Source organism: Typha angustifolia, chromosome 8 (assembly GCF_048772165.1).
Source record: "Typha angustifolia cultivar Huaian chromosome 8, ASM4877216v1, whole genome shotgun sequence".
NCBI classification, from domain to species: domain Eukaryota; kingdom Viridiplantae; phylum Streptophyta; class Magnoliopsida; order Poales; family Typhaceae; genus Typha; species Typha angustifolia.
In genome coordinates, this window is record NC_133246.1 from 771,274 (window position 1) to 796,739 (window position 25,466).

Below are 25,466 nucleotides of genomic sequence, written 5' to 3' on the forward strand. Positions count from 1 at the left end.
CGAGAGATGCTGATACATGCAAGTCATGCATCAAAGCACCACATATTTGCAAATCCAATTCATAAGATGATTGCACGAGAATACAGTTTTCCTTCAGATTCACGTGAATATAATGAGAGTTGATTTGTGGAGTAATTTATACAAAACCAAGTGCAGTTCCAAAAGTAGTGCATTTTCAATCCCATCCATTTTGAAGCTGCCAAATTACCCTCCATAACGGCTCTTGAGCGAGTCTGGAGGCTCTTCCTCCATGATGCCTGATCCAGCCGAGGCCAAGTATTCACGAATAGTTGTTCTACGATCACTGATGTAGGTGTGATCTAAGAAGTTATCATAAGCTAGGTTCCCAAGATTTTTTGCTGCCAAAACACTGCAGAACTACGTTAGGTGTAACTACATGAGAACAAAAGCAATATGCAAATTCCACTTTACAAAGCTACCATTGTAACTTGACATATAACTATCAATGGTTGGAATAGAAAATATAATTTACCTTTCAGATTTATGTAAAAGAATTTCATCAGACATATAGTTATCAAGATGCAGTTAGTTATTGGAGATTCTAATGGATTTCTGACCGATGATTGTAATAAAAGTTAACGTAAATGACTGAATATTGCTACACTTACCAATGTCTAAGATATATGCGACATGGTAGAATATCATCTCGCCATATCTTATGGATGTTGTATCGTCCATAATTCTGGAAAAATATTTCCTTGCTACCTGCAGAAGATGATGTAGGATCACTAAAAAGATCTGCAGAAATAAATTGAACTCTCAATTCCAACATGCAACACAAGGAGAAAATCCTGGCCTATCAGAAATAACAATTTCATTTGGATACAACAAATAGAGGAGTGAAACAAAATTTCACAACGCTGTCTAACCTAGCATTGTTCCAATAGTGAATCTATACAATCTGCTCATGTCTGAATATGGTCATAAAAGCACGATCAAATAAAAATGCATCAAAATGTCCAGAAGATCAGGTTGATTTCTTCATGCAATGTGAATTCTTCATGCTATACTAAATGCACGATTATAGAATCCAAACATAAGCTTCAATTTTACCTTGGCATCTCACTTGAAAATACTCTTCATCACTATATCTAGCACACACCACCTGAACAAGTTCCCAAGAGGTACAATCTGTTACCATAACTACTAAACCACAGAAAAAAAAAATTACAACCAACAAAAGCTACAATGCTACACCCAGCAAGAACAAGCACTTACTGCTGGATTTGGAAAAGGAGATCCATCAAGTTCTTCAGGAATTACCTGCAAGTTAAGACATGCATATATACAAATGCAAAGAAGTAAGATACAAGCAAAATTAGCGCACACCAGAGCAACAAAGTAAAGCTCAGACACTCACGGCTAGAAACCTGAACTCGTTTTCCCTCTCAATAAATGAAGGAACCTGTACGATTCAACCATCAACCTAAGTCAAAAATGAAACCTTTACAACTTTTATCTGAGATCACAATCCAAACGCTGAAGCAATATAGAAAGTTGCAATCTTTGCCGCTAAATCCTCATACCCTAACCAAAACAACAGCTATACCTCTTCTTTCTTGATCTCAAACACGGTCACCAAAAGATATTCCCCTTCGCAGGGCTCCACGCTCAAGCTCGACACCTCCTGAAAACTTCCCAAGTCGCGAATTAGATCCATCATTCCCAAAAGAATTCGAATGCGGAGACCTAATAATGGATTCGAATCCAACCCCGGTTTCCTCGTTGGCGATCCCCCGGTCAAAGAAGATTGGGGCAACATGTGCAAATACGCGGCGGAACCCGCGCAATACTCCGACCCTAAAGTTCTTGAGATCAGGAAACGTGCTCCTCGCGCTCTTTTCTGGCACCAAAAGAGATTCTTCACTAATGGAGTTAAGGTTTTGGTTTTGAGGAGAAGAAGGTGAAGCAGTAACCTTACCGGAGAGGAGCGAGCCGAAGCCGCAGATGGATATATAGCCGTCGGGTGACGCGACGGCCTCGAAGTCGACGGCCGTGTCCAGCTCGGTGAGGTCACCGCGAGGAGAGGTGGAGTTCGGAAGTGCCATCAGGAGATGGGAGTGATGGCGGCGGAGAGGGGGAGGTGAGTATACCGGCCGTGATCGGTGGATGGCACGGGAGGAAGGGAGAGGATCGTTGGAGCGAGGAGAGAGGAAGGATGAGGGAGTAGGGTAACCGTTAGATCTTGATCGGACGGTCGTTGATGAGGTGATGTAGGATTTGGAGGAGTAACTGGCTTGCATCGGTGATTGGTGGGTGGAGATGGGAAAGAAGTGGCGTGGGATTTGTGGAAATTGGCATTTTAAGGCCAGGATAAAATGGGCTTTGTTGGGCCTAAGCCCAGATTTATCGAACATTAATCAGTAAATATGCTGCTAAGCCTAATAATAGCCCAAATGATCAACTAATAAAACCCTTGAGCATTATTTTATAGCACTTTTCAGCTTGCTTGGTTTTTGTTCTTCTATTTGTATCTCGAATTTGTTGATTTCAAAATGAGAGACTTGTCTCTTGTTAATAACATGGATCTGAGTGCAGTACCCAAGCTGGGGGGATTACATGGTTGGGTTGACGCAGCTTGGCGTGGAGGTTTGGTTGGTGGTGTTGGCATACTGGTTGCCCGTCACCCCAAACGAACATATCCTGGGAAAAACGCTATTCTTAGAGCAATGCTCCAACGCCTTTTATGACGAGGCGTTAGCAGTATTGGCCGGCATTGACATTGCTTCCACGTGCTGCCAGGACAAAACCTCAATGATGATCATGAAGATATACATTGGTCTATTAGACCAATCATATGGAAATGCACGAGGTGGATCTCTTTGCATCATTCTCATAGGGTGTGCTATACTAGTAGGGTCAACAACACGAAGGCCCACTTGCTAGCCAACCTAGCAATTCAGAATTGTATGACAAAGGAGTGGACTGTTCCGCCCTTCGGCCTTTGCTGTAATACCGAGGTTGTTTGAATGAAATTTGGAATTTGAACTAAAAAAAAAGGGACATTCTACTTGTAATCTCATCTTTAGGTAGTGGATAGATTGATAGAAGTACTTTCTCAAATCTCAGTTTTCAAGGCTTCAGCTCAAATCAACATACAAGCAGTGAAAGATCCAAGAAGTGAATACTGATGAGAAGGAAACAATTAGCAATTTAAGAATTTATTGATGTTATAATCGGGTTTTGGATTGTTGATGAGAGTTCAACATGATGAGGGTGGGAAGGAATGAAAGAAAAGACATATTGCAGAGCAATCATCAACTGCTATGCCCTTCCTTTTGCGCTTCCATGCACGAACAGCGCACTCCACAAGCCGTTTCGCAGACTTCTCTTTTTCCTTGGTTGATGAAACAATTTGCACTGCTTCTTCGTTCGAAATCACATCCCATACCTGAAAAAAAGAAGAGTAGAGATGGCATATAGCAAGATAAAATTCTAGTAGAAGTACAACTATTTGTATCAACTCTTCATAAATTTCACTGAAATGGATAGCCAACTGTTTTGGTATAGAGGGACAACTGAGAGTCTGAAACAGTTCAGAGATACGAGGCTGCAAACGATTTCATTCTGGGTGAATATAATCTTTCAGTAAAGACCCCCCCCCCCCCCAAAAAAAAAGTTTTAATCAAGTAAAAGTAACAAATAAAGCCCTAAGCTAGATCCTGCAAGAGAAGACTGAAGGATAACAGACATAGCATCATATGAGTTTAGGTCAATTTGCACATACCCCATCGGTTGCAAGAATGATGAACTGATCTTTATTGTTGTTAATTCTCCTTTGAGTCACCTCAGGCACAGATATAAGTCCATGATCTTTGACGCAATAATCTCCAAATGCTCTTGACATTGCCAATCCTGGTGTCTCCTTGTTTGGCAACCATAACCTATGTACGCCAGGTTCATCGCTCAAACAGAATACATGCCCATTGCATTGCGCTATGCGCTCTGCCTCCTCTGAGATCAGCAAGTAGGGGTATCACAACCATGATGGTGTAACTTTGCTATTCTAGATGTGCCTAAAGAATTCATGTCATTGATCATTCTTCATATACATTGGAAATATGTAAAGCTGCAGACTCACGTGGCAAATTTGGTTTACAGTCAACAGTAAGCTGGACAGGGACTAAGTTCCCATTGTGAGAAATAGTAGCCAAGACCGCACGAGAGTCGCCAACATTTGCAATTACTATTAGGTCACCCTAAGAAAAATCAACAGTTAACATATGAGTTTAATTACATTTGAAGTATATAAACTAGCAAGCTATCACATTGATATTACTCTTTGACTAGAATTTACTACAACTTCAAGTACAACAACTGACAAGGGCATACTTCAATTCCTAATTGCTTTCTGTTCTTTTTCAAACACTGCAGTTTAGAATCTAGAATCCATTCATGATTATGCATGGGAATTTTATGATAAAAACTCTATGAACTCCATTAAGGAGAAATTGCTTTTAAATAGAAACTAGCACAGTAATTTCTGAAAAGAGCTATTAGAATGATAATAGACAAGGCGACGCTATTTTACCCTTTAATTTAGTAGCGTATCTCCCTTTGCAAAAGAAGTTTAGATCAAATAGATAGTTTCATGATCATCCAGCAAAAGAAAATTACTTGTTTGACAACTGACAGTGCAGTGGTGCCACTGTAAAAGGCATCGATCCCTCGGTGCTGCTCGAGCTCCTTATCGACTGTTGCACAAGTTATTACATACGATTGCTTCCATATGTCAAATGGGCAAAATTTTTCATCAGGTACCGCTGAAGCCAGAGCAAGAGTCTCTTGCCAATTGCAAAGCAGAGATGGAGGAAGGGTCTCTCTGACCATTTTCGCAACATAGTGACCCCAAGGACCATGGCCATCAAATATTCCACAGTAGACCATGTCTTCTTGGCATCCAAATTCCTACAAACCAAAAGGAGTTCACAGACCTTTTAAAAATATTTATATATAATTAAATTATACAGAAATCATAACTCCAAAATGCACATCAGGCACCAATTCTTTCAACTATCCTCAGAACGAGATCATTCTTATCATGAGAAGCAACTAAACATCAATTATAAGCTTATTTCAATAAGGAATCCTAGTGGAGCAGAACTGGTTACCTCCCAGACAATAGAGCAATCCTGATTCGAACCCTTCTCCCCTCGCTGCGAGAACACCGACGCGAAGCACATCGACCTCTCGCACCTCATCGTGCCCGAAGACCTCAAAATCGTCTCCTTCTTCTTCGCCTCCCTCGCGAACTCATCTGCCACCTCCCTTCCCCCTTCCTTTGCCTTAGCCTTCCCCTTTCCAGTATAAATAGACTTCGCCAATCCATTCAGAAACGACGAGAACTGCCGCATTAGGCCCGAACCGAGAATCCAATCACGACCCAACAAGCGAAACTAGCTTGCTAAGCCAGCAGCATAGCTTCTATCTCCCCAGATGGAGGTTTGGGTCGAGAAAAAGAAGAGCTTTTGGTGTAAAGGAGCAAGTTTTGGATTGGATTGAAGGAATTGTGAAGAAGAGGCTTGAAGGAATGCTAAATTTGGCGAAAGAACTCATGGCTACCATGAGAGAGAGGGCAGCTTGTGCCGCGGTTTAAAGGGATGACTACTCTCAATTGCTTGCACTCCATTTCTAGTGCTCTCTGCGAGTCTTATCTCCTAGGTACTCTTTTTTCTTTTCTTTTTCCTTTTTTTTTTTTCTTTTTTGGGTTGAGAAAACCGTGAAGTACTCCATTCCACCTTTCTATACTTTGTTCGTACTCGTGCCGCTGGTGTACGGGATCATTTGGTAGTTTATTACGGTTATATCCCGTGAACAGTTGATGGGGACGGGAAGAACGGAGGGCATTCTGGGGATTTCCACGTGTCGCTTGGATGCAGGTCCCCATCATTTGATCGTGCGGTCCCAATCGCATGCAACTCAACGGATGGTTGGAGACACTCGGATTAGTTATTAGAGCTCCTCTTGTGCTTTGATTTGTTCTGGTAGGTCTAATTTTAATTTGTTATTTGATTGTTATCCTTAAACCACCTAATTTTTAGTGTTAATTTTTATCTCTGATGGGTTCTGGCACTTAATTTATTGGGCTAATATCATAGTTTTATGTAATTATTGGTTAGAAACCCAACCTAACAAGTAACAACTCCATCTATATTTTTTATGCCCGAGTCTCCAATGAGGTAGCTAATATTCTTATTCTGGATCTTCTTGACCTTTTCATCCCAAAATACTATTGAGGATAGAGAAGCGTAACCTAATTATATATATCTTGAATTGTGGTCCTGATAGATTAGAAAACTAAAAGGCCATTTCTATATTAATGGATAGTCTCTATTCAATCAGGGTCTTAGATTATAATAAATAACATATTAGGTCATGGGGGAGATGTATTTGATAGTATTCAAATACAAGTCAAATGGAAATTTAACTGACAATTCTGATAGTAGCATTGAAGTATTTTAGGAAGCTTATAAAATATTATATTACCTACTTTGAAACAAAACCTTTATTATCTGTTTAGTTTACTGCATATTTTAATTTCCTCTTCTTCCATTGAGGCCTTTATTTAATCAGTTTGAATGTTAGCGTATTGATTTTTCTGATGACAATGACGAAGTCCAAGAACATGTTTGATGTCCTTATCATGGTGGTGTCCGAAAGGGAATGATTCACCTATTTGTTAAGAGAGATACACATACCCATCAGCACCTAAAATGACATGCACTCATGGCTACCAATCTAATAATAAGACTTTACCAAAAGGAAAAGGAAAGATGGCACTCATGGCTAGGAATCAATGGCAGATTTCTAACTACTCTAAGGTTGAATAGCCCATTATAGGCAATGGAGAAGTGTCTGCAAAGTCATGTGGTAGATGAATGCATGCACACGACAGTGTGACTCAGAAAGATAACAGCCCTGCAGGACAATCAAAAAGTTGTCATTCAAATTTAATTCTAAGTAGGTAACTAGTTTTGTCTGAACATATAGAAAGATAGGTTTGAATCAATCCGATGTTGTCAAGATTTCTCATTTGACCTCTTTGCTCGAAGAATGGCTTCTAAAAAAAAACTTTATGACGGAATTTTACACTAACTGTAAAAGAAGGATGGAAGGAAAGAAAGAAAGAAAGAAAGGAAGGAAGAAATTAGAAGTTGAAAGAATAAAATTACTCAGTGGGAGATAAGTCCAAATGACAAGTAGGGCACCAGAAAACTTTATCCTAAGTGGACTTCCACCAGATCCCACAATATCCATCCACACCTCCACTATGCATCCACTTTGTCATGTCAGATCTTTGATTCAAAGAGATGAATAGATTCACATCCAAGAGAATACAAATTTAAACACGGGCACAAATTTGGATGTTTCAAGAGGACAAGATTCACATGGCTGACCTGCACCTTGCAAAAAGGAGAATTGGACGGTGCAGAGAGAGAGAGAGAGAGAGAGAGAGAGAGAGAGAGAGAGAGAGAGAGAGAGAGAGAGAGTGGTGAGTCATCTCATTTTCACCTCAGTGGTGAGCAAGAGTGTGATCCAATTCCCTTGAAGGGAATCCAAGAAAGTGCTCAGAAATTAACCACCATTGTCCTTGTCTTGTGTACAAGGACATGCAAGTATGGGCATATCCAAGCATCACATAGTAGTAGTATCATGACCCCATGTTTTCGCAATATCTTCCACCACTTTTGTGTCTATGAATTGTGACAGATACCTAAGATATTTTTATTTTCCTACAGAACAAGTAATAACACTATTAACAACAAACAATAGTGGAGTCCACTATAGTATTACAAGCAAAGGATTATGAGTAGGATAGCTGTTTCATAAGGCACAAGATTTTCATTCTGATCAGGTGGACATAGTGAAAACTATTGACATCATTTCTACTACTTGTGTTGGTATTTAGCCATCAAATAGCAAAACTTTATATTGATACCTCTGACACAGAGGAGTAGATCAAGTTCTTCTGGAACTCAAGAGCTCGGATTCAAATTGCCGACGAAGCTGTAGAGATTGCTTGTAGAGGTTGAGGTCCATTCCATCCACATTTCTCCCCACACGTGCCTGCAAGGTTGCCTGAGGGACCAAAATAGAAAATTAGTACCAAATTTGAGAGAGTAAGGGGCTTAAGTGAATGATGATTTATGACTAACATGGTTATCTGGTTGAATAAGGAGTTCCCCAATGAACTGATAGATGGAGCCAAGACGGAAACCTTTGTCCCTTAAGTGGTGCGTATCAATCATGAGGCTCGCACCACCATCAGTGATAACAGCAATGGCAGTATCCACACTATATGATTGAAGCCTGAAGATCATCAAGCAACATCCAAGTGTGTTTCAGATCACAAGAAACACCGAATAAACTTATATGAAGCTATTCCCACTTAAGCGACTTGTTTGCATATTTACATATCGAATAGGAATAAGCATGTCAGTTACAACTGCTTTGTTCATTACTCATGCTTCACATTTAGACATCAAGACATATTGAGAGGTAATATTCAGGAACAGTTTAGTAACAACGTGAAGAACATTTTCCATATTGTAGATTATTGTTATCATTCCCTTTCTAGGGAAACGGGAACCAAACTAAGGGTCTTGTTTTACAGCTCAGTGACATTAAAGAGAGATGTTTTGATCTTCAAGATCATATATTTATGCAGTCTTCTAATAGAGTATGAAATTTACATGAACAATAATAACTGATTGCATATAAATACAGATTTTCTACCAACAAGAAAAATTAAGAATAACGTTGGAAAGCTTTGCATTTGCTGTTTGAGACAAAAGCATAGATTCATCAAATAGCATCAACCAGCAGAACTAGAAGACAACTACCTTCTGTAAAAATAAAAAACACTTAACACTGATACTGGAGGTCCAGGTGAGCTAAAAAGATCAAAATTTTCTAACTAGTATTGTTCATGATTTCTTCCAAGGTTAACATACAGAACTATGACAGTAAATTTCACGCTCGGATGCATCAAAGATTCGAGGTCTTCCTATTAAAGGTTAGTTGTCACTTACTTTCCAGCAACTCGAAGAGATGCACCTTGCTTAAACATTGGAGATGAGGATAACTCCTTGAGACTGACAGGTATGCCAGGTTTTATTTCAGATGATGAGGCCATGAAATTGCCAAGAGAAGATGGCAGACCTGATTACAGATAACAAGTCAAAGTTTATTTATATGCAGTTAGCAAATAAGATCTAACAGTATGTATAGAAGGAAGAATGTAGTAAAAGGATGAATCAAAATTGCAGTTTTAGCAGAGGACATATTCTTATAAAAAATTCCATTTTGTTCCTGTCTAGCCAACTCAAGGAATGCCCAGAAAAGCTTACCTTTTCCATTGAACACAGAAAACCTTTTGTGTTTTAACTGTTAATCTATTATCTAAAGTCATATCTGTTATATTAGATGTGCATTTAACTATACATAACTCAATGGCACACTAAATTTGTGTGCACCATCTAATTCCTTAATGCTCTGACCCCTTCAAGTTGTTGACCTTTTCGTCCCGTAAAGCTTCCCCAACAAGTCTAGGAGCTTGTCTACTGTGGTCCAGAATATACATAACATAGTAATTGAAGCCAAGCTGTAGATTGAGTTGATCAATACCACCACATGCATATTGTTTTGTACTATGCAATGCCACATCTTCAGTAGTAGGTTCTTTTATCCAAGTTAGTTAATATTCTTTATATTAATCATTATTTTGTAGTAAATGTGAAACATACTATAGATAGGTTATTTTATGTCATCTACTTCATTAGGTCAATTAGTTTCTTGTAATTTCAGATAATATGAGTAGATATGGTTGAGATGTCTCAGTCTTACAATAAGAAGAAATTGACTCGAAACTCTAGGTCAATCCTATGAGATAAAATCGTCCAGCTAACGTGTGGTAATCTACAAACACGGATAAACAAGAATGTTCAAACCAACTAAACAATTCATGACACTCAGATTGCCAAATACTAATTAGTAAAGTCTGCAATATAAGGGTCAGATGATGCTGATGCTAACCAGTGGCTAAATCAACTTGCCAAAATTTCAACCAGAACTTTAAACCCTAAACCCACATAACATAGAACAACAAAAAACGTTTATGAAGAATTAAAGTATATGTGTTTGGTCAAGAACAAAACATCATTCTACAACGAAAAGATGAATGTACCCTACAATTTGAGATGGGTCACCTATAAATCGTCGCAAGAAACTTTTTGCATCGCTAAGGGAACATCCGCCCACATGATGGCTCAAACATCATGGATTTTTTTGTCAGCAGCAAATGATCGAACAAGTGGTGGGCGAACAGAAGACGGTAATGAAGCGAAAGGAAGCCAAGCTGTTTAATGGTAACGAGGAAAGGGGTGGGTTCGGGCCGGCAGTGAGCGGAAGCAGAGGAGAGGGTCGGGTTTGCCGGGTCGGACGGAGGAGACAGCGACGGGGGCGTATCGAGCTATGTTAACTACGGGAATACAAGGATTGGGTGTGGGGGAAGGTGGGGTTTATGTTTTGAGACGCGTGCAAACGGTCCGGTTTAATTTTTTCAAAATTAAAAATAAAAAGCCTCTCAAGAAGAGTTGTTTGTACGAAATCTTATATATAAATATACACCAAGTATTATCTTAAATGTATTTTTGCACCATTTTTGTTGTTGTTGTGATTAATGGAATTTCTTTTCTAACAAATAAAAAAGTAGCTAATTTCTTCTTAGGACAAGAAGAAAAGGAAAGGAAAAACGAACACTTGATAGAACTTACAGGCATATGCAAGAATACAGATCAATGAATCATACACTGGAAGCGTGATTACAAGTACTAATTACAATTGATACGGAATGAAGGAATGAATGAATGAATCGAATCACTACTCAAGCTATCCAATTTATGTGCGGCCCTTGCAATATGTATAACTTTGATCGGTAGAAGGAAATTGCTCTAAGAATCAGGAGAGGTCTAGTGAAAAACTTGGGGAGCTACATAGAACTCGGTTTCGCCGAAAAATGGTCTCAGATTCTCCTGCTCCATGAACTCCAACGGAAAACAAACGACACGGCCTCTAAGTGATTGTAGCCTCTCCATTGGATCAGTGCCTTTGGCCTCCAACTTCTCAGGAGCGATCCCCAAGTCCATGGTCGTGTGCCCGATCTTATCCTTCCAGTAGGCAGTGCTTTGTCGAAGTGCATATCTGCTAATTCTCAATGTTGTCCATAAGATGTATTTTTAACTTACGAGGAGCAGAATACAATTAGGAAAAGAAAGATGAAATTTTTTGAGATCTCATGGTACCTGGAGTGGATATGATCATTGGGAACACAAGAAAATACATCCTGATAGATCATCTTATTCATCTGCCAAAGGAAGGGATGGATGAAGTCGTTCAGAGATGAGAAAAGAAAGAATCTTGTACCAAAAAAGATGAATTAAAGCATATATAGAGAGATGTGTGGGGGGTGTCTGCGTTTTGTAGATTTTTTTACTTGAAAGTTTCTTACAAGATCACAAGTTTATATTTAATTTAAAAGAAGCATAACGAAATTCTAGTATGTCAATAAGATAATTATATAAAAGAAACAACAAATATACTAGTAACAACTTCACAGTATGTTCTGCTAGACGCAAAAAGAAAATAGTAAAGAACCTTAAAAGTAACACAATAAAGTTACCCAGCTGCCTAACATGGAGGAAGCTAAAAAAAAGTTGCTTACTGATCCATTCATCTCACCTTAGAATTGGCGATCCAAATCTCCTTGTATGTAGCATCATCAACAGGATCTGTTATCAGACTGATCTGCAGAGATTGCAAGAAACTTATCTATTAATTAATAAGGGTTCACTAAATACCTCTTATACCCTAGATTCCCATTTTTATAGGAGCTAAACTCATTTTGCAGAAAGTAACATAATCAACAGCTGCCTGAGTTATCTAACTACTAAATAAAAGCTTTAGTCTTCTAAATTTAAGAAAAGAGATGTATTGCTTGCTGATTGTTCATAGCCTAATTCTCAAAGTCCCATATAAAGGTTCAGATTGGAATTGTGGCATAAAAAGGATGCACAAAATATATGAAATTAAAAAGAATAAGTTAGAAAAAAGCAGCAGGAGTAGAAAAAGAAAACAGATTGCACATGTGAAAATGAGTACGCTGTCTCAACACAGAACAACTCAGACAAGTACAAAAGCTTTCTAATTGACCAGGAGAGATGCTATTCTAAAATAAACTAATAAAAGGACATTCTTGGTAAGTTGGCAGGCTGGTTACAAGAACTCAATTTTAAATTTATAAACAGAAGATACAGCAATGTCAATTGATACATAAAATGGCTTAGAAGGCAGTCGGGTGTGCAACTTGAATCTGTTATCTTACATGGCCACACCCACAAAGACAACTATCATACAAGACCAGGGGCTAGGTATCAAATGACACCAATACAACGAATCATGATGCTCATATTCATGCTTATATATACAATGTCAAGAATAAGAACTTCCAAATTAAAAAAGGTGCTATTACAGAAAAGCTACATATATTCATACCTCTCCTGGACGAAGACCCAAGTGTTCAGACCATAGGGAGAGACGAAGGCTAAGAGAAAACTTTCCAGCTTTCCAAGGCCTTCCATTCATATGTGAAGTTACAAATTCCTTGTCTTCAATAAGTACACCAATCTGAGCACACAGTAGGAGATAAAGATTATGAAAAGATGAAATAAACAAACCATAGAAGAGCAACGAAATAAAGGAAAAGGCTATAGTGCAATCTGCACAAAAAAAAAAAATCAGTTTGTTTGCTTCAGATAATACGATTAAAAAAATCTATTCCTGACCATTATCTTCCATGACATCTTAGATGTTAATAATTAATGTACCGTTATGTTTTCCCCTTTCATCTTTTAAGGGAACTGCAGTAAAATGTGCATTTAACTGGAATTTAAAAGGTGATTGGTACACTAAACCATGTAGGGAACCATTCTTTTGTCATACAAAAGAAAAGAATGCAATTGAAGAATATAAAGGAAATCTGAACTTTCTCGTGAGCTACAAAAGAATCTCTCTGACATGCATAATTCAGTGTCCTGCAACGATGGGATTCCCATCCCAGAAAAGCCAATCTGCCTAAAGGGGTGAAGAATAAACTGGTACAACTCAGAAGATTAAGTAATTGGTTGGAGCATGGGTCAACTAATCTAACTGAGACTAAGCAGGCTGAGTTTCACTTCATCAGTCCCTACCAGGCTACCAGGTGTATTCCGATAGGCAGACAACCCGAATTTGTAGTTAAGTTTTAAGACCACAAATCAAGGACAGACAGAGGAGGGACCTAAGTTAAGTAAAATGGTCAGTTCAAAAAAAGAAACAAAAGAGTCTCACCAGAGAAGTCATTTAATGAAAGCCCTACTACTTTTTATATTACATCATAAAACTCCTTTCCCTTTTTCCTTCTTTTACTTTTTCCTTCTTTTACTTTTCTCCTACTTTAGTTTGGTTGTTCTCATTTCACCGAAAGTCAGAGCGGCTCATTCATTCTTTGAAAAAGTCGATCATAGATAAATGCATGTTGAGGATCTTCAAACCGAACTAAACTGAACTCATTGCCACCTGTAGCTTCTCAACAGAATCAAAAACTGTAAACAGTAATTTACTAGGAAAATTGCACAATAGGGTCAAAAGAGTATCTTTTTTGTAACTGATTTCTAGAGTTATAATCTGACAAACTAAATTCTTTATCTTAAGGACATATTGCAAGACCTAAACAATAGAACAAATTCTTAGTGCCATGCAGAAGGTAAAACAGGATGCCACATTCTAGGAACTGAGATAAATTGACTAGAGGCCAAGCCTTCGGGTAGCTTTACTATGCTCCCATGTGTTACTCTGGGTTGCAATGAGGACAAAAAAGAACTTGTAAACAAATGTTCTTTAATATAGAAAAATATTACAATTGGACCAAAAGGAGACATAATTCATTGAACGGGAAAATCTATAAATAAACAAAAGGAACACATCCTCTAGTAAGCAAATATGCTGTGCATATAAGTGCCCCTTACAAGCTGGATATCTGTATATGCTTGTGTTTTTCAATGTAAATATTAAGAATGTGTCAAGTGTTTCTTATATTTGACTTCCTTACAAGTAGAACAATGAGAAATGGTCTGAAAACACATGCAGACAACATAGTTGAAGTATTCTATGCTAAGTAGTTACCATATTATTGTGCTGTTGAGGACGTCAATGTCTTAGAGAAAAAAATAGAAGGTGAGTTGTATAACGAAACAATACCTCAGAGTCCCTCGATCCTAGCAAGCTTCTGTCATTTATATTAGCTGAACCAATCAATGCTATACGGTCGTCAACAATCATCAACTTGCTGTGTACATATATCTGGAGACATGATCCGTCAGTTAGCAAAAGATGATGACATGGTAATATGGTATACCATGGTATATCAGAAAAGAGAAAAAGAAGAAGAAAAAGAAAACTGGAATGGGCTTCACCTGATTGGTGACCAAAGGACCTCCATCATAAAGTCTACCATATGTTCGAAGACCATGGAAGGAGATATAATCATGTGCTTTGGGGCCCATTATGTCATAAAGCTTCTGTAGTATCGAATTTGGCCCTCTACAGATGGTTCGGTATTGCCAATGCATTATTGCTCTCACAGATGCAGCACCACCATCATCAATGCCTCCCTGCAGCAAAGGACGATTGAGTAAACAGCTATCTGGATACATGGTGCGCCATGCAATACTGATAAAGCATACTACCTGAAACCCAGGTAAAAGGGGTATGACTATAATAACCCTGAAGCACTTCTTCTCTTTTTCTGCTCTCATTATACGCCTGTAGAGTGAGTCTAATACACGGTTCTTTATTGTGTCATCCCCTGAAAGACCTGATATAAAAAATTGATTCTGCAAAGTATGCAAGTGAGAAAGCGGCTGCTAATATATGTAAAGTAGACTTGTTACTTCCAATCATTAGTTAAACAATTTACGAATAGTAAGGTGCAAATGTATTTGTCAATATATAGAAAACATTAAAATATGGCAAGATTCACATCATATGACAAGAGGATTATCCAACTGTAGAAAATTCATTAGTCTGACAGTTAACTCAAACAGCTCTCTATCACTATCTTATGTGCAAGACTGCCTTATGACATTTCCATCTCAATATTTTGTGCCTTACCCATCTTAGACAAATGATATATTTCCCCAAGTAACACATGAAAACATAGAGATGAATCAAAAGTATATAGAACATATGAGATCTTAAAATTTTGATAACCATGGAAAGTTCTCAAGGTTAAATATACTGAAATAATAAAATTGAGGCACCATCAGTGTGTGTGTGTGTGTGCAAACATGTCTTCTTTTTTCTTTTTCTTTTTTGCAAGCTTAATAACTTCAGCTTCTGTTTTAAGTGGAGGAAATGGTTTGTCGCTCCTGCCCATAAAAGAATGGACTAATAGGGACAGTTATCAAATTCATGAAATAACAAGAGGATTTCTTGTTCTCATCTCAGAATCATGGCGCAGTTTTGCAGAACAAACCATATACGTCTTTCACCGCAAATCTAAGTGCTCAACTAGGTTCATTCTAAAGAACAGGCTTCAAAAGTATTTCTGAAAATAGAGATGCTTAATGTATATACAACTAAACTTGGGAAAAGAAAATCATACCTCAATGTATATAAAGTGCTCTGATTTCTCAATAAGAGAGATATAAGCATTGTGAATGCTCTCTTCTGTTTGACTTGTCCCAGCAGACCATTGACCGACGCTCCTTATAACCTACATTAGAAAGGTAAGTACTACATAAATAAGATTAAAAGAATGTAACAAGTCAGAAGCTACTTACATTATGCACCTTTGACATCTCTTAAAGTTATTCCAGAACTTAACATGATGCATGGTATATTCAAATTGAAAACACTAGGATTAGAGAAAAGATGTTTTAACCCCCTATATGCAAGCTACAACCATAAGTAATACAAGGCCAAAGTAACATTGCACAACATTTTAACTTCTTTTACTTTCAGTGCAAAATTAATGTGAAGAGAAAACTAAACACCCAAAAAGACAAGTCAATTTATCAGATAATCATAAACCCTAAACCAAAAAGACAAGTCAATTTATCAGATAATCATAAACCCTAAACTGATCAAGAAAAGACCTTGTATATAAATCACACTAATCTTCCATTGAAAAGAAGAGTAAACTAACCTGACAATGACATGGTGTCCTGGGACCAACTTGTCCAAATTCATCTGCCGAGAAAACCTGATCACCTCGCTCTTGTGTCTCCCACCAATCTTTATCTGGCTCTTGTTGTGAGGTCACATCAAAATGTGCTTCCCTTGAAGGCGGTGGTGAACCAAGATCATCCACGAAAGCATTCATCTGTAAATCTTGAATTGCATGCTCAACTTTTGTCTTCCGGAAAGATTTGTGCTGATTCCTACCGATCCTATTTGGCTGATCTGAAGGACCATGATTCGTGTCTAACCCATTTACCTCTATATTTCTGCTGGGTAAGGTTAGTAGATCAGGCTCTTGAGGTAAAAGCAATGGGATGTCTTGGCATGAGGAACGAGAGGCAAAGGAGTCCAGCTTTTTAACATTCTTAGGATCAGCATCTTGTTGCTTATTCTCTGAGCTCATTTCCTTGCTTTTTCCCATGTAATGTGGAATGACCATGTGCTGTTGAGGCATTAATAACGGAATCGCTTGCTCATTTGGAGCTTTATTTCTCTGGCAAAGACTAGATATTCAGGATCCAGAAGAAAGAAGTATTAAAACTAAATAGAAGTAGATAAATAACTAAACCTTTGCATAATTCCAGCGCTGAACAAAATGTCTTGCTACATCACGACAAGGTGGTCCCCAGAGAGCACATTGGACATCATGCCAGGGCATGCGTGGATATTTTGCACGGTCCAGCTCATCTTTCATGGTATCTTCCCAAGAATTTGGCTCAGATTCCCTAGGATACAGTTATGATCATAACTAGACTGATGTACAATATATGTCAAATCGAACTGATGTCAAATCCATGCCCCACTCTGACCTAGTTCTGAATATATACATAAAGTTACCTGGGATTGTAGTAGTCCTTTCCTGGCCAAATCAGAGGAGGTGAGTCACCAACTTTATGTTCCCAGTTGTCATAACGACCAAAACACAAATCAAGCCCACCGATATAGCATACTTGATTATCAATAATCACAATTTTCTCATGATGGGACCTTGGATGTAAGAAGAAAAAAAAAAGCCTCAAGTTAAAATAAATAAGTAAAATTTTAAAATATAGCAGTCAAGTAGACAAGTCAATCTTAGCATAGTGAATTAGTGACTCCCATACCATAAATATACGCCTGTGGAGACATGATCAGGATAACGCAGAACTTTCACGTTCTCATGAATGTTGAGAAGTCTTCGCTTACTATAAACACTGTTTATTTTCAATGCAATAGCAACTTCTTTGTAAAGAAGGATGTAAATCTGCAATATTTCACAAGATGTTATTCCCAACTAAAGCAATAAACTGGCCATCTCCTTACTCTGAATTTACAATTAATATAACATTAATAGGCCAAAGAAAGAATGAATTAAAGCTCCAAAAAAAAAAGAGGTGCATAAATATGTCGTGATATAATTATTTTATCCTAAATAAAAATCAACATAAGTCAGATATAATTATGTTATCCTATGCAAGTCCGCAGTAAGTAATATATACAAAGATGTCCAAGAAACACAGATCTTTTTGTATAGATAAATACACTTATCAAAATCAAATCGCAAATAAAATGAGTGAATAAGGAACGGTTGTTACTCATGACATGTATATGTATGTGTCCATGCAATTCACACTTCTGAAAATTGTTGTATTTACTATTTAGTATTTATATAATAACCATATACCCACAATACACCAAAGCAGCAGATCAAACTGAACTAAAACCACCCCAAGTAAGCAGAAAATACCTGTACACCTTGCTTAGCCCTTGCCTCCAGCAGAGCATCAAGCCTAGAGGACCTATGAACATGAAAAGGACGTCTGAGATATAATTCTGGGCACAGCCACCAGTCAGTAATGAATATCTGCATTGAACTTTTTCTCTTTTCAGACTTCTGTAGTTTGATAAAAAACCTGATTCTTCTTCTAGCATAAATAAAGGAGAAAACAGACCTCTGATTTGGCTTCTTCAATTGAAGAAGCCATTGCTTCAAATGCAGCTTGGCCATCAACAAACCACTGAACCAAACTTCCGTCTTCAATCAAACCTCTAGGAGGTGCAAAAGAACCGTATCTGTGAGGATAACACCAGCCCTCTGGAGGTCGTAGGACAGCATCATTTATTGCAGCAACCCATTCTTTGACTTTAGCATTACTTCTCAGCCTTAACCTTATTGTCCGACTCCCAGAAGATAGCTTTTAAAATAAATAAAAACAAGAGAATAAGTTTGAGTCAACACTATCTTTAGGATCCCAAAAGAAAACTAAAACATGGTAGCTTTTTATTGAAAAAGGTTTAAGGTACATGCTGGAGTGGCAATGGAATATAGTTCTGTCGACTGCAAAACTAACCATGTAAAAGATTTACAAGATAAATGATGAAGAGAAATCTCTAGTGAAGTGACTATGGATCATGGTAGAGGAAAAAAATAGTAAGACTTAAGGACACAAGATTCTATAAGAAAAGGTGGGACAGTAGCATATGCATGAAGAGCCACACAGTTCTATACGTTCCTAGGATCTTATGATAACTACTATCAAGGATTCCGTAGGCCTCCTGATTAGATGGACTACCTGTATGACCCAGATATTGTCTACCAACAACAACTTTTTAGTGCCTTAAATTAGCTGTTGTGTTATTGTACTAATGGAGTAAAAAACAAAATCAGAATGAAAGGTATTGATGTCCAAAAAAAAAAAACATGTCAACTTAGAAGAATAAAAATTCTTGAACATACCTGGAACCCAAAACGCAAAGGATTGCGTTCCTTTGTCTCCCTTGCTAGAAGAACACGGCCTTCTGTATTTCCATCTGAGGTTGGTAATACATCAAAAACAATTATATCTAGAAGCTTGGTATCAAGTGGATCTTGCAGTAAAGCCAAGAATCCTGGCTTCAATACTGCCCAGACCTGCAAAGGAGTATTCGACTAACTCGTCAGCCCAAATCTCAAGTGTTATCAAAACTGAGAAACATGAGTACATTAAATTGAGTATCAATTATATGTAGCACATTAGTTATGATAACTCAGTGAAACCTATCAAATATGATGACAGCTCGACCATCAACAATAGTTGCAATTAATTTGATAAAATTATCTCAAGAAAGCCTTTTATTAGAAGATATATAGCAAGGGAAATGCCAAATATGTATCTAACTCAACTACATCTAACTGTCAAATCCAATCTTTTCTTCATCATGCTTCTTATTTACTATAGTTGCATTTGCTACACTCAGTCCTGGCCTCCCGGGGATACTTACTCCAAATTCTTCATATATAAGGCTTTTCTCGTTCTAGTTCAGAGATCAGAATTAAGAATTCCATCGGTAAAAAGAAACTGAGAACTTGTAGCTATAACTTGTATTATTCTATACTTCATCTGACAGAAAATATACCTTCTGCCAGTTGCCATTACAACAACAGGACCAGCTACATGGACAACATCTTCTATCATCATCCATTTGAATTCTTGGCAAATGTCTCACTGTAACATAATCTTCTTTTAGCTTAGGCCCATACTCAGTCACGAATGATAGCCGTGAGACCTCCAAAAACTTGCAAACCTGCAGCTTATAGGAGTTGGTTTAGTCCAAAAGACATAATCAAACTAGGTGAAAATTTCAACTGGACATGTCACACCATTAAATTTATGATGTTCTCAATACCACAACTTTTCTCATTTGCAGCTTAAACAACAGATGGGAGTAAAGTATCGCCAATCAAATCATTGGGTGGAAGAAAGTAAGGTCCAACCATCATTTAGAATGTATAAAGAAGAAACATTGAACCAAGCAAAGAGTACACATGCCCCACATTACACAAGAGAAAGGGCATGCATGTACTACAAGAGAAACTTTCTCTTAGAGAAAGGCTGGTTTAGTATGATTGCATCTTGCATAATTCCGCCTTCCTTGGAGGTTATATTTCCTTAACAATTCAAGAGGAAACCTAATATAACATTGTCTGAGTTAAGCAGAAGACAACGTACCTCCCGAGAGTTTACAATATCCAAGTTACCCAAGAAGTGGCTTAAATACCCCTGCATAGCTATCTTTGCCCTGTCAGAAATGGACTGCTGCCTCCCAATTGCTGGTCGAATGACAGGCAATACAGCACTAGAAGGAACATTTCTGCAAAAGTAGTAAAACTTTTAACTCACCAAAAGCAAGTAGCAAGGATACTGATCAATAAGGATATAACTGTATCGTGGAAACTCTAATAGGTAATCATGCATATCCTAATAATTTTTCATCACAATGTGACCTACTTGCCTCATTGCCTGCGTGAAAACCACATATAGTTTAACAATTCAATTACTCACAACTGCCTTCTAGGATGAGAAATACATATATGACGTGGAAGTACAGGATGAAGAAAAACTATTTCCTTATAGTTTAGTCACAGGAACAACATTTAAAGTTTAGGTTAACAATACACCATTGTATATGTATACTAGCAGGTTGCTTGGATTTAATGACTATCTATGATACTTGTCTACTGTATATGAGACAGTCTATTGAACAATCATACATCTATATCAGAAAAAAGTGCCAGGATATCAAGTTTGAATGGTAATTACCTATTTCTGTTTCACAATAGAAAGAAACTAGGAAGAATCCTATAGAGCAGATGATGTGACCTGATATATCCAGTTTCACAATCTGAACCCAATCCAGGAAACATGCTAATATGATCAGGTTTGAACGGTTCTTACCTATTTCTAGTAGAGTTTTCATCATGTTGGGAAAGAATATGGTCATCCTCTGCTTCATCATCGTCTTGTATAATTTGAGTATGCTCTGCAAGCCCAAGGTTTTGAATCCATTCTTTAACCTTTAGTGCATGATATCAAACAAAAGAGAACTCATTAACTTACATACCAAGATAAAGCATTCCTACTCCTATGCCATACCAAATGCATAATCTATGTCCAGAAAAAATAAATAAATAGCAACTCAGAGGGGGTAAATGGCATTGAACCTACATGAGAAACAAGAAATGAGACACGAGGGACCACAGCATGGCAAAAGGGAACAAAACATGGAATTCCTCAACATATTACATGAGATTCATATGACAAACCTTTGATGAACTTACTAAGAACAAAAAATATAACTTGGCAAAAGAAAAAAAAAAAACGAGCTTGCAAAAATCTTGAAACAGAGCAAATATATATTTATAATGGTTAACTTGAGATAAGATGAAATGTTGGAGACTGAAGCACGAAAAGATTAAATGGTGAAAAGAAAATTACGAATGAATTGACAGAGGCGAGTGAAGGCTGAAGAACTAATATAGAAAACTGTGTCAGTACAAATCAGAGAAGAAAAGCTGTGCTAAATAAGTGAAAATATTTAAAAATCCACTGCACGGAGTTTATAATATGACTGGGCAAAAGCAAACCTGCTCTTGTTTCTCATGAATTTCCTCAATAATTGCACGTTTCTTCAATGCAAAATGCAGATAGAGAACCTGCCGGGCTTTCTTCACTAAGCGCCACCTAAACTGATAAAAAAAAAATGGAATATTTAATCAAGGTAGGAATTGACGAACCTAAATTTAAGCAATATAACAGTCGATAAATGTGCAAACATACACACATATGACAATAATAAGAATATAAGATGAACATAACAAAAGAATATTCTTACTAATCTTATATACATTATGTACTCTTCAACTCAGTAAGGTCTCTCATGTACTGAAAGTACTGTAAAGCATCAAAACCCAACTCAATACCCATCTTTCTGGGAAACCGAAGAAGGAAGAGAACCTCACTTTGCTGACACTAACTTCATATGTAAAGAGCTCAAGGTTGCCAAACTGGCTCCTAAAACCAGAACTCCAAACAGATTCGCCCGACATGCAAGAAACCAAATTTCTGTCAGAAATCCCACCCTAAATCTCAAAACTAACCCCTTCATCAAATTCCTCCCTAATTCACATAACCCTCTAAAATAACGCATCAAGATTCAGAATTTCTAAATAAAACTCGAATGCCCAAACCATAAAAAAAAGAAAACCCAAATTACACCGAATAAGACTCAAGAACCACCCTAAATCACCTGTTTGTACTGGAACTCGATGGTATAGGAGAAAGGCACGGGCGTGAAGTCGTTTGCGTCGGGCCTTGACACCGACAAGATGCTTGCGTTCGGCAATTCGTCAAAAATCCTCACCGGCTCAGACACCTGGAGCCCAAACGAGTTCGACGGCTCCGGTGGCATCTTGGCATAGCGGTGGCCCCCTTCCCAGGTGAACTGCTCCGAGGACATGGAAGCAGATCGAATGAGCAATAAAAGCCGTCTTTAATGAGCGATCTAAGCGCAAAATCGAGCGGAAGAGATTGGATTTGGGGAGAAAGATTGGTTTTTCAGTCTACCCGTTTCTCTTCTTGGAATATGCCAGTGTGCGGATCTCCGGAGGCTATTTATAGCAAAGAGAGGGGAGGCCGTTGGTGATTAGTTCCATTTGTGCTATGGGATGGGAATTTAATTGGATCTGGGGGGTAATTAGGGAAATGGGGCAAAAGACCCTGCGGTGCTTTAGGTGTTATTAAACAAATTATCCGATACCCTTGATGGAAAATGTACGGTTAGTTTACAAGAATGCCCCTGTCAACTTTCACTGCATCTCGGGGTCTGTCCCCCAGGAATATTCCTAATTTGGTGCTCAACTTCATCCTACGATACCATCCCGCTTCTTTAATAATATGGTACGATGTGCACGTGGCAGCATCCTGGAGGTCCGCCGGGGATGTCACCGTTTCCCGTTTACGTGAAGGATTCAAAGACATCCATGTGTGAATCCGATCCTGATGCAGCTGATCCTTTATTCCGGACGATTGAGATGGTGTACGTAATCCTGCTGTTTCTTTATAAATAAAGGGGATTAAATGTTCATGAGTGAGATGGTTTACCACGTTCTGTGATTTAAAAATAATATAATATTCCAAGTTGACTACTATTTTGAGTCTATAACTATGTTTCCTAGGTCTTTTAAAACAAAATCCATAAAGTTCTTTATATATATAACTACTTTAAAAGATATTTTTTTATTTATCGGGCCCAGCCCATCAAACTTGGGCCCCAAGTAACTACAAGAACCCTAAACCATTACCGTCAGAATATAAAACCCCTCGTCGTCTGCCGCATTAGCAAGAGCGCGAAGAGGCGAGGAAGAAGGCGACGGCAATGGTGTCGCTTAAACTGCAGAAGCGGCTGGCCGCGAGCGTCCTCGATTGCGGGAGAGGGAAGGTCTGGCTCGATCCCAATGAGGTCAACGAGATCTCCATGGCCAACTCCCGTAAGATCTCTATCCCCTCTCGATCGATCGATCGATCGATGTTGGATACTTTTGCTTTGTTGCATGATGTGCGTTGTTGTATTGCTTTTATTGAGGAATCACATGTAAGTATGGCCACCCTGTCAAATTTGTGTCAAAACGAGCGTAAAGATTTGTTGGTGGATTTAATGGCAACCTTGATAAGCACGGTCGTATGGTAGAAGTTTCTTTTGACAACTGGCTTTGGAACATTTTTAATTTCAACTATTTTTAAAAAATAAAGGAAATTTTGGCCTATTGAATCAAGATGGTGTTTTTTATTCAACTATGTCTTTTGGTCGACTTGAAGTAACGATGCAACAATTGTAACACCTCTGTAATGTTCTTATTATCACAATTGCTACTCGCTGCAAGCAAGTATATTTTAAATACTTGAAACAGGGTTTTAGGTGGAAGTTTTCACTCCCTGATGTTAATGTGTGTTGATTCCTTGTCACCTCAATTTGTTATAGCAGGATTTAAAAGCTGTCATGAGTTATGAATCTTTTCATGTACTGGTTTAACTCTTAATCATAGGAATCCTTCTTGGGATTTCATTCTTGATCCTTTGAGACATGCACCTGCCTACCACCCATCTTTTTGTTCATTTAGTGATGTTATCTCTCATGGGACCCTCTTTGTACATTAAAATATTCAATGTTGTTATCCGTGCATCAAATGAAAGTTTGTTTTCTACAAATTTCAGGGCAAAACATAAGGAAGTTAGTGAAAGATGGATTCATAATCAAGAAGCCTATGAAAATCCACTCGCGGTCCCGTGCACAAAGAGCATTGGAAGCGAAGAGGAAGGGGCGGCATTCTGGATATGGTACATTTATGCTATGATATGTAAAGCTTAATTTGTCAAAATCCGTTTAAGTTGCTTGTTTAGTTTGCCTATCTTTCATTGATCAGGTAAACGTAGGGGTACTAGGGAGGCTAGACTTCCTATTAAGGTTCTGTGGATGAGGAGGATGAGAGTTCTCAGACGTTTGCTGCGGAAGTACAGAGAATCAAAGAAGATAGACAAGCATATGTATCATGATATGTATATGAAAGTAAAGGGTAATGTCTTTAAGAACAAGAGGGTGCTTATGGAGAGTATTCACAAGTCTAAGGCTGAGAAGGCAAGAGAGAAAACTCTATCCGATCAGTTTGAAGCTAAACGGGCTAAAAGCAAGGCAAGCAGAGAAAGGAAAATTGCTCGGAGAGAGGAGCGACTAGCTCAAGTAAGATGATCTACTTTACTATATAGGTTTAGCTGTTCATCGGTGTTGATTAACATCTTTCTCTTGGTTTCTCAAAACAGGGTCCAGGGGAGCGAGCAGCACCCCCTACTACCCAAGTACAAGAGTAAAGATCTTTGTTATGCATTATACTGTTTATTTTATGAAAAATATGATAGCCGCTGATTATAGGATAATTGTTGATAACTTGTTTCCTCTAATGTGTAGGGTATCTAAGAAAGGGAAGAAGTGAAAGCCAATCTTACACATCTATATGACCGGATGGAGAGTGACTTCCTGATGATCCAAACTGTGTTTCTAATCTAATATCTTTTATTCATAGTCGAGTGTTCAGTTAGAATAGAAGGTCTCCCAAGACTGATGTAATCTGTTTTCCAAGTTTGTGTTTTTTAATCAATACGGGGTATGTCGAATGGATTTTGTTGGTTTTTATTGATATTAAGAAGAATCAATGTTTCCATCTACTTCCTTCTATCTTGAATCAGCTAATTCGAGGCCTATGATTGGATGTAATCAAACAGTTTATGAATATGGCTTCTCCTAATCAAATAATTTATGAATACGAAGCCATGACGATCGAGTTATTATTGGCCCGTTGGCCCATTTCAACCAAAGAA

General features: G+C 38.0%; 5 protein-coding genes across 14 annotated transcripts; 1 reads left to right on the forward strand and 4 right to left on the reverse strand.

The window, feature by feature from the left end:
• Positions 1-67: 67 nt before the first annotated feature.
• Positions 68-2,305, reverse strand: LOC140764384 (uncharacterized). The gene is made up of 8 exons (XM_073102935.1): positions 1,943-2,305; positions 1,734-1,864; positions 1,571-1,648; positions 1,382-1,426; positions 1,240-1,284; positions 1,075-1,126; positions 630-726; positions 68-370 (listed from the first exon to the last, which is right to left on the reverse strand). The coding sequence occupies exons 1-8, from the start codon at positions 2,262-2,264 to the stop codon at positions 205-207; spliced, it is 936 nt and encodes a 311-aa protein (XP_072959036.1). The 5' UTR covers positions 2,265-2,305; the 3' UTR covers positions 68-204.
• An 849-nt stretch (positions 2,306-3,154) lies between these two features.
• On the reverse strand, positions 3,155-5,726 carry LOC140764381 (probable protein phosphatase 2C 34). The gene is made up of 5 exons (XM_073102934.1): positions 5,133-5,726; positions 4,639-4,929; positions 4,103-4,220; positions 3,749-3,975; positions 3,155-3,412 (listed from the first exon to the last, which is right to left on the reverse strand). The coding sequence occupies exons 1-5, from the start codon at positions 5,373-5,375 to the stop codon at positions 3,224-3,226; spliced, it is 1,068 nt and encodes a 355-aa protein (XP_072959035.1). The 5' UTR covers positions 5,376-5,726; the 3' UTR covers positions 3,155-3,223.
• A 1,096-nt stretch (positions 5,727-6,822) lies between these two features.
• Positions 6,823-10,597, reverse strand: LOC140765660 (CST complex subunit TEN1). Of its 5 annotated transcripts, XR_012105218.1 has the most exons (6): positions 10,230-10,595; positions 9,054-9,183; positions 8,178-8,331; positions 7,961-8,100; positions 7,534-7,754; positions 6,823-6,939 (listed from the first exon to the last, which is right to left on the reverse strand). XR_012105218.1 is itself a non-coding variant. In XM_073104845.1 (5 exons), exons 2-4 carry the CDS (start codon positions 9,155-9,157, stop codon positions 7,981-7,983), a joined length of 378 nt encoding a protein of 125 aa, XP_072960946.1. In that variant the 5' UTR covers positions 9,158-9,183; positions 10,230-10,595; the 3' UTR covers positions 7,511-7,754; positions 7,961-7,980. The 5 variants fall into 5 exon arrangements, 4 of the variants coding, with proteins under 4 accessions (XP_072960946.1, XP_072960948.1, XP_072960947.1 ...); XM_073104845.1 differs by lacking the exon at positions 6,823-6,939 and having other exon boundaries at positions 7,511-7,754; XM_073104847.1 differs by lacking the exons at positions 6,823-6,939; positions 7,534-7,754 and having other exon boundaries at positions 7,762-8,100; positions 10,213-10,597.
• Positions 10,598-10,768: 171 nt separating this feature from the next.
• On the reverse strand, positions 10,769-22,657 carry LOC140764163 (phospholipase D zeta 1-like). 5 transcript variants are annotated; one of them, XM_073102571.1, is made up of 21 exons: positions 22,345-22,477; positions 22,058-22,109; positions 21,683-21,779; positions 20,994-21,112; positions 20,268-20,409; positions 19,675-19,842; positions 19,016-19,189; positions 18,231-18,473; positions 18,026-18,142; positions 17,403-17,542; positions 17,137-17,286; positions 16,868-17,024; positions 16,265-16,792; positions 15,722-15,832; positions 14,805-14,951; positions 14,532-14,729; positions 14,317-14,418; positions 12,574-12,705; positions 11,761-11,826; positions 11,325-11,386; positions 10,769-11,223 (listed from the first exon to the last, which is right to left on the reverse strand). In XM_073102571.1, exons 2-21 carry the CDS (start codon positions 22,075-22,077, stop codon positions 10,992-10,994), a joined length of 3,105 nt encoding a protein of 1,034 aa, XP_072958672.1. In that variant the 5' UTR covers positions 22,078-22,109; positions 22,345-22,477; the 3' UTR covers positions 10,769-10,991. The 5 variants fall into 5 exon arrangements, with proteins under 5 accessions (XP_072958672.1, XP_072958669.1, XP_072958670.1 ...); XM_073102568.1 differs by lacking the exon at positions 22,058-22,109 and having other exon boundaries at positions 21,683-21,784; positions 22,345-22,657; XM_073102569.1 differs by lacking the exon at positions 22,345-22,477 and having other exon boundaries at positions 21,683-21,784; positions 22,058-22,328.
• A 771-nt stretch (positions 22,658-23,428) lies between these two features.
• On the forward strand, positions 23,429-25,313 carry LOC140765290 (large ribosomal subunit protein eL19x-like). Of its 2 annotated transcripts, none has more exons than XM_073104292.1 (5): positions 23,429-23,584; positions 24,309-24,431; positions 24,518-24,831; positions 24,912-24,955; positions 25,057-25,313. In XM_073104292.1, the coding sequence occupies exons 1-5, from the start codon at positions 23,473-23,475 to the stop codon at positions 25,079-25,081; spliced, it is 618 nt and encodes a 205-aa protein (XP_072960393.1). In that variant the 5' UTR covers positions 23,429-23,472; the 3' UTR covers positions 25,082-25,313. The 2 variants fall into 2 exon arrangements, with proteins under 2 accessions (XP_072960393.1, XP_072960394.1); XM_073104293.1 differs by having other exon boundaries at positions 24,912-24,947.
• The last annotated feature ends 153 nt before the right edge of the window (positions 25,314-25,466 follow it).

What these genes read in the sequence shown, in the direction of transcription:
- LOC140765290 (XM_073104292.1), top strand. Translation starts at nt 23,473, where the DNA reads ATGGTGTCGCTTAAACTGCAGAAGCGGCTGGCCGCGAGCGTCCTCGAT. An exon ending in GGGGCGGCATTCTGGATATG is followed by an intron (nt 24,432 to 24,517) that starts GTACATTTATGC and finishes TTCATTGATCAG; the next exon opens with GTAAACGTAGGGGTACTAGG. An exon ending in CCTACTACCCAAGTACAAGA is followed by an intron (nt 24,956 to 25,056) that starts GTAAAGATCTTT and finishes TCTAATGTGTAG; the next exon opens with GGTATCTAAGAAAGGGAAGA.
- LOC140765660 (XM_073104845.1), bottom strand. Translation starts at nt 9,157, where the DNA reads ATGGCCTCATCATCTGAAATAAAACCTGGCATACCTGTCAGTCTCAAG. An exon ending in TCTCTTCGAGTTGCTGGAAA is followed by an intron (nt 8,332 to 9,053) that starts GTAAGTGACAAC and finishes GATGATCTTCAG; the next exon opens with GCTTCAATCATATAGTGTGG. An exon ending in TTATTCAACCAGATAACCAT is followed by an intron (nt 8,101 to 8,177) that starts GTTAGTCATAAA and finishes TTGGTCCCTCAG; the next exon opens with GCAACCTTGCAGGCACGTGT.
- LOC140764384 (XM_073102935.1), bottom strand. Translation starts at nt 2,264, where the DNA reads ATGCAAGCCAGTTACTCCTCCAAATCCTACATCACCTCATCAACGACC. An exon ending in TTGAGATCAAGAAAGAAGAG is followed by an intron (nt 1,427 to 1,570) that starts GTATAGCTGTTG and finishes TGAATCGTACAG; the next exon opens with GTTCCTTCATTTATTGAGAG. An exon ending in CTCCTTTTCCAAATCCAGCA is followed by an intron (nt 1,127 to 1,239) that starts GTAAGTGCTTGT and finishes GAACTTGTTCAG; the next exon opens with GTGGTGTGTGCTAGATATAG.
- LOC140764381 (XM_073102934.1), bottom strand. Translation starts at nt 5,375, where the DNA reads ATGCGGCAGTTCTCGTCGTTTCTGAATGGATTGGCGAAGTCTATTTAT. An exon ending in ATTGCTCTATTGTCTGGGAG is followed by an intron (nt 4,930 to 5,132) that starts GTAACCAGTTCT and finishes TTTGGTTTGTAG; the next exon opens with GAATTTGGATGCCAAGAAGA. An exon ending in CTGTAAACCAAATTTGCCAC is followed by an intron (nt 3,976 to 4,102) that starts GTGAGTCTGCAG and finishes TGCTGATCTCAG; the next exon opens with AGGAGGCAGAGCGCATAGCG.
- LOC140764163 (XM_073102568.1), bottom strand. Translation starts at nt 22,554, where the DNA reads ATGTCCTCGGAGCAGTTCACCTGGGAAGGGGGCCACCGCTATGCCAAG. An exon ending in AGCACTTTATATACATTGAG is followed by an intron (nt 14,952 to 15,721) that starts GTATGATTTTCT and finishes CATACTTTGCAG; the next exon opens with AATCAATTTTTTATATCAGG. An exon ending in TGGGTCTTCGTCCAGGAGAG is followed by an intron (nt 11,827 to 12,573) that starts GTATGAATATAT and finishes CAATCTCTGCAG; the next exon opens with ATCAGTCTGATAACAGATCC.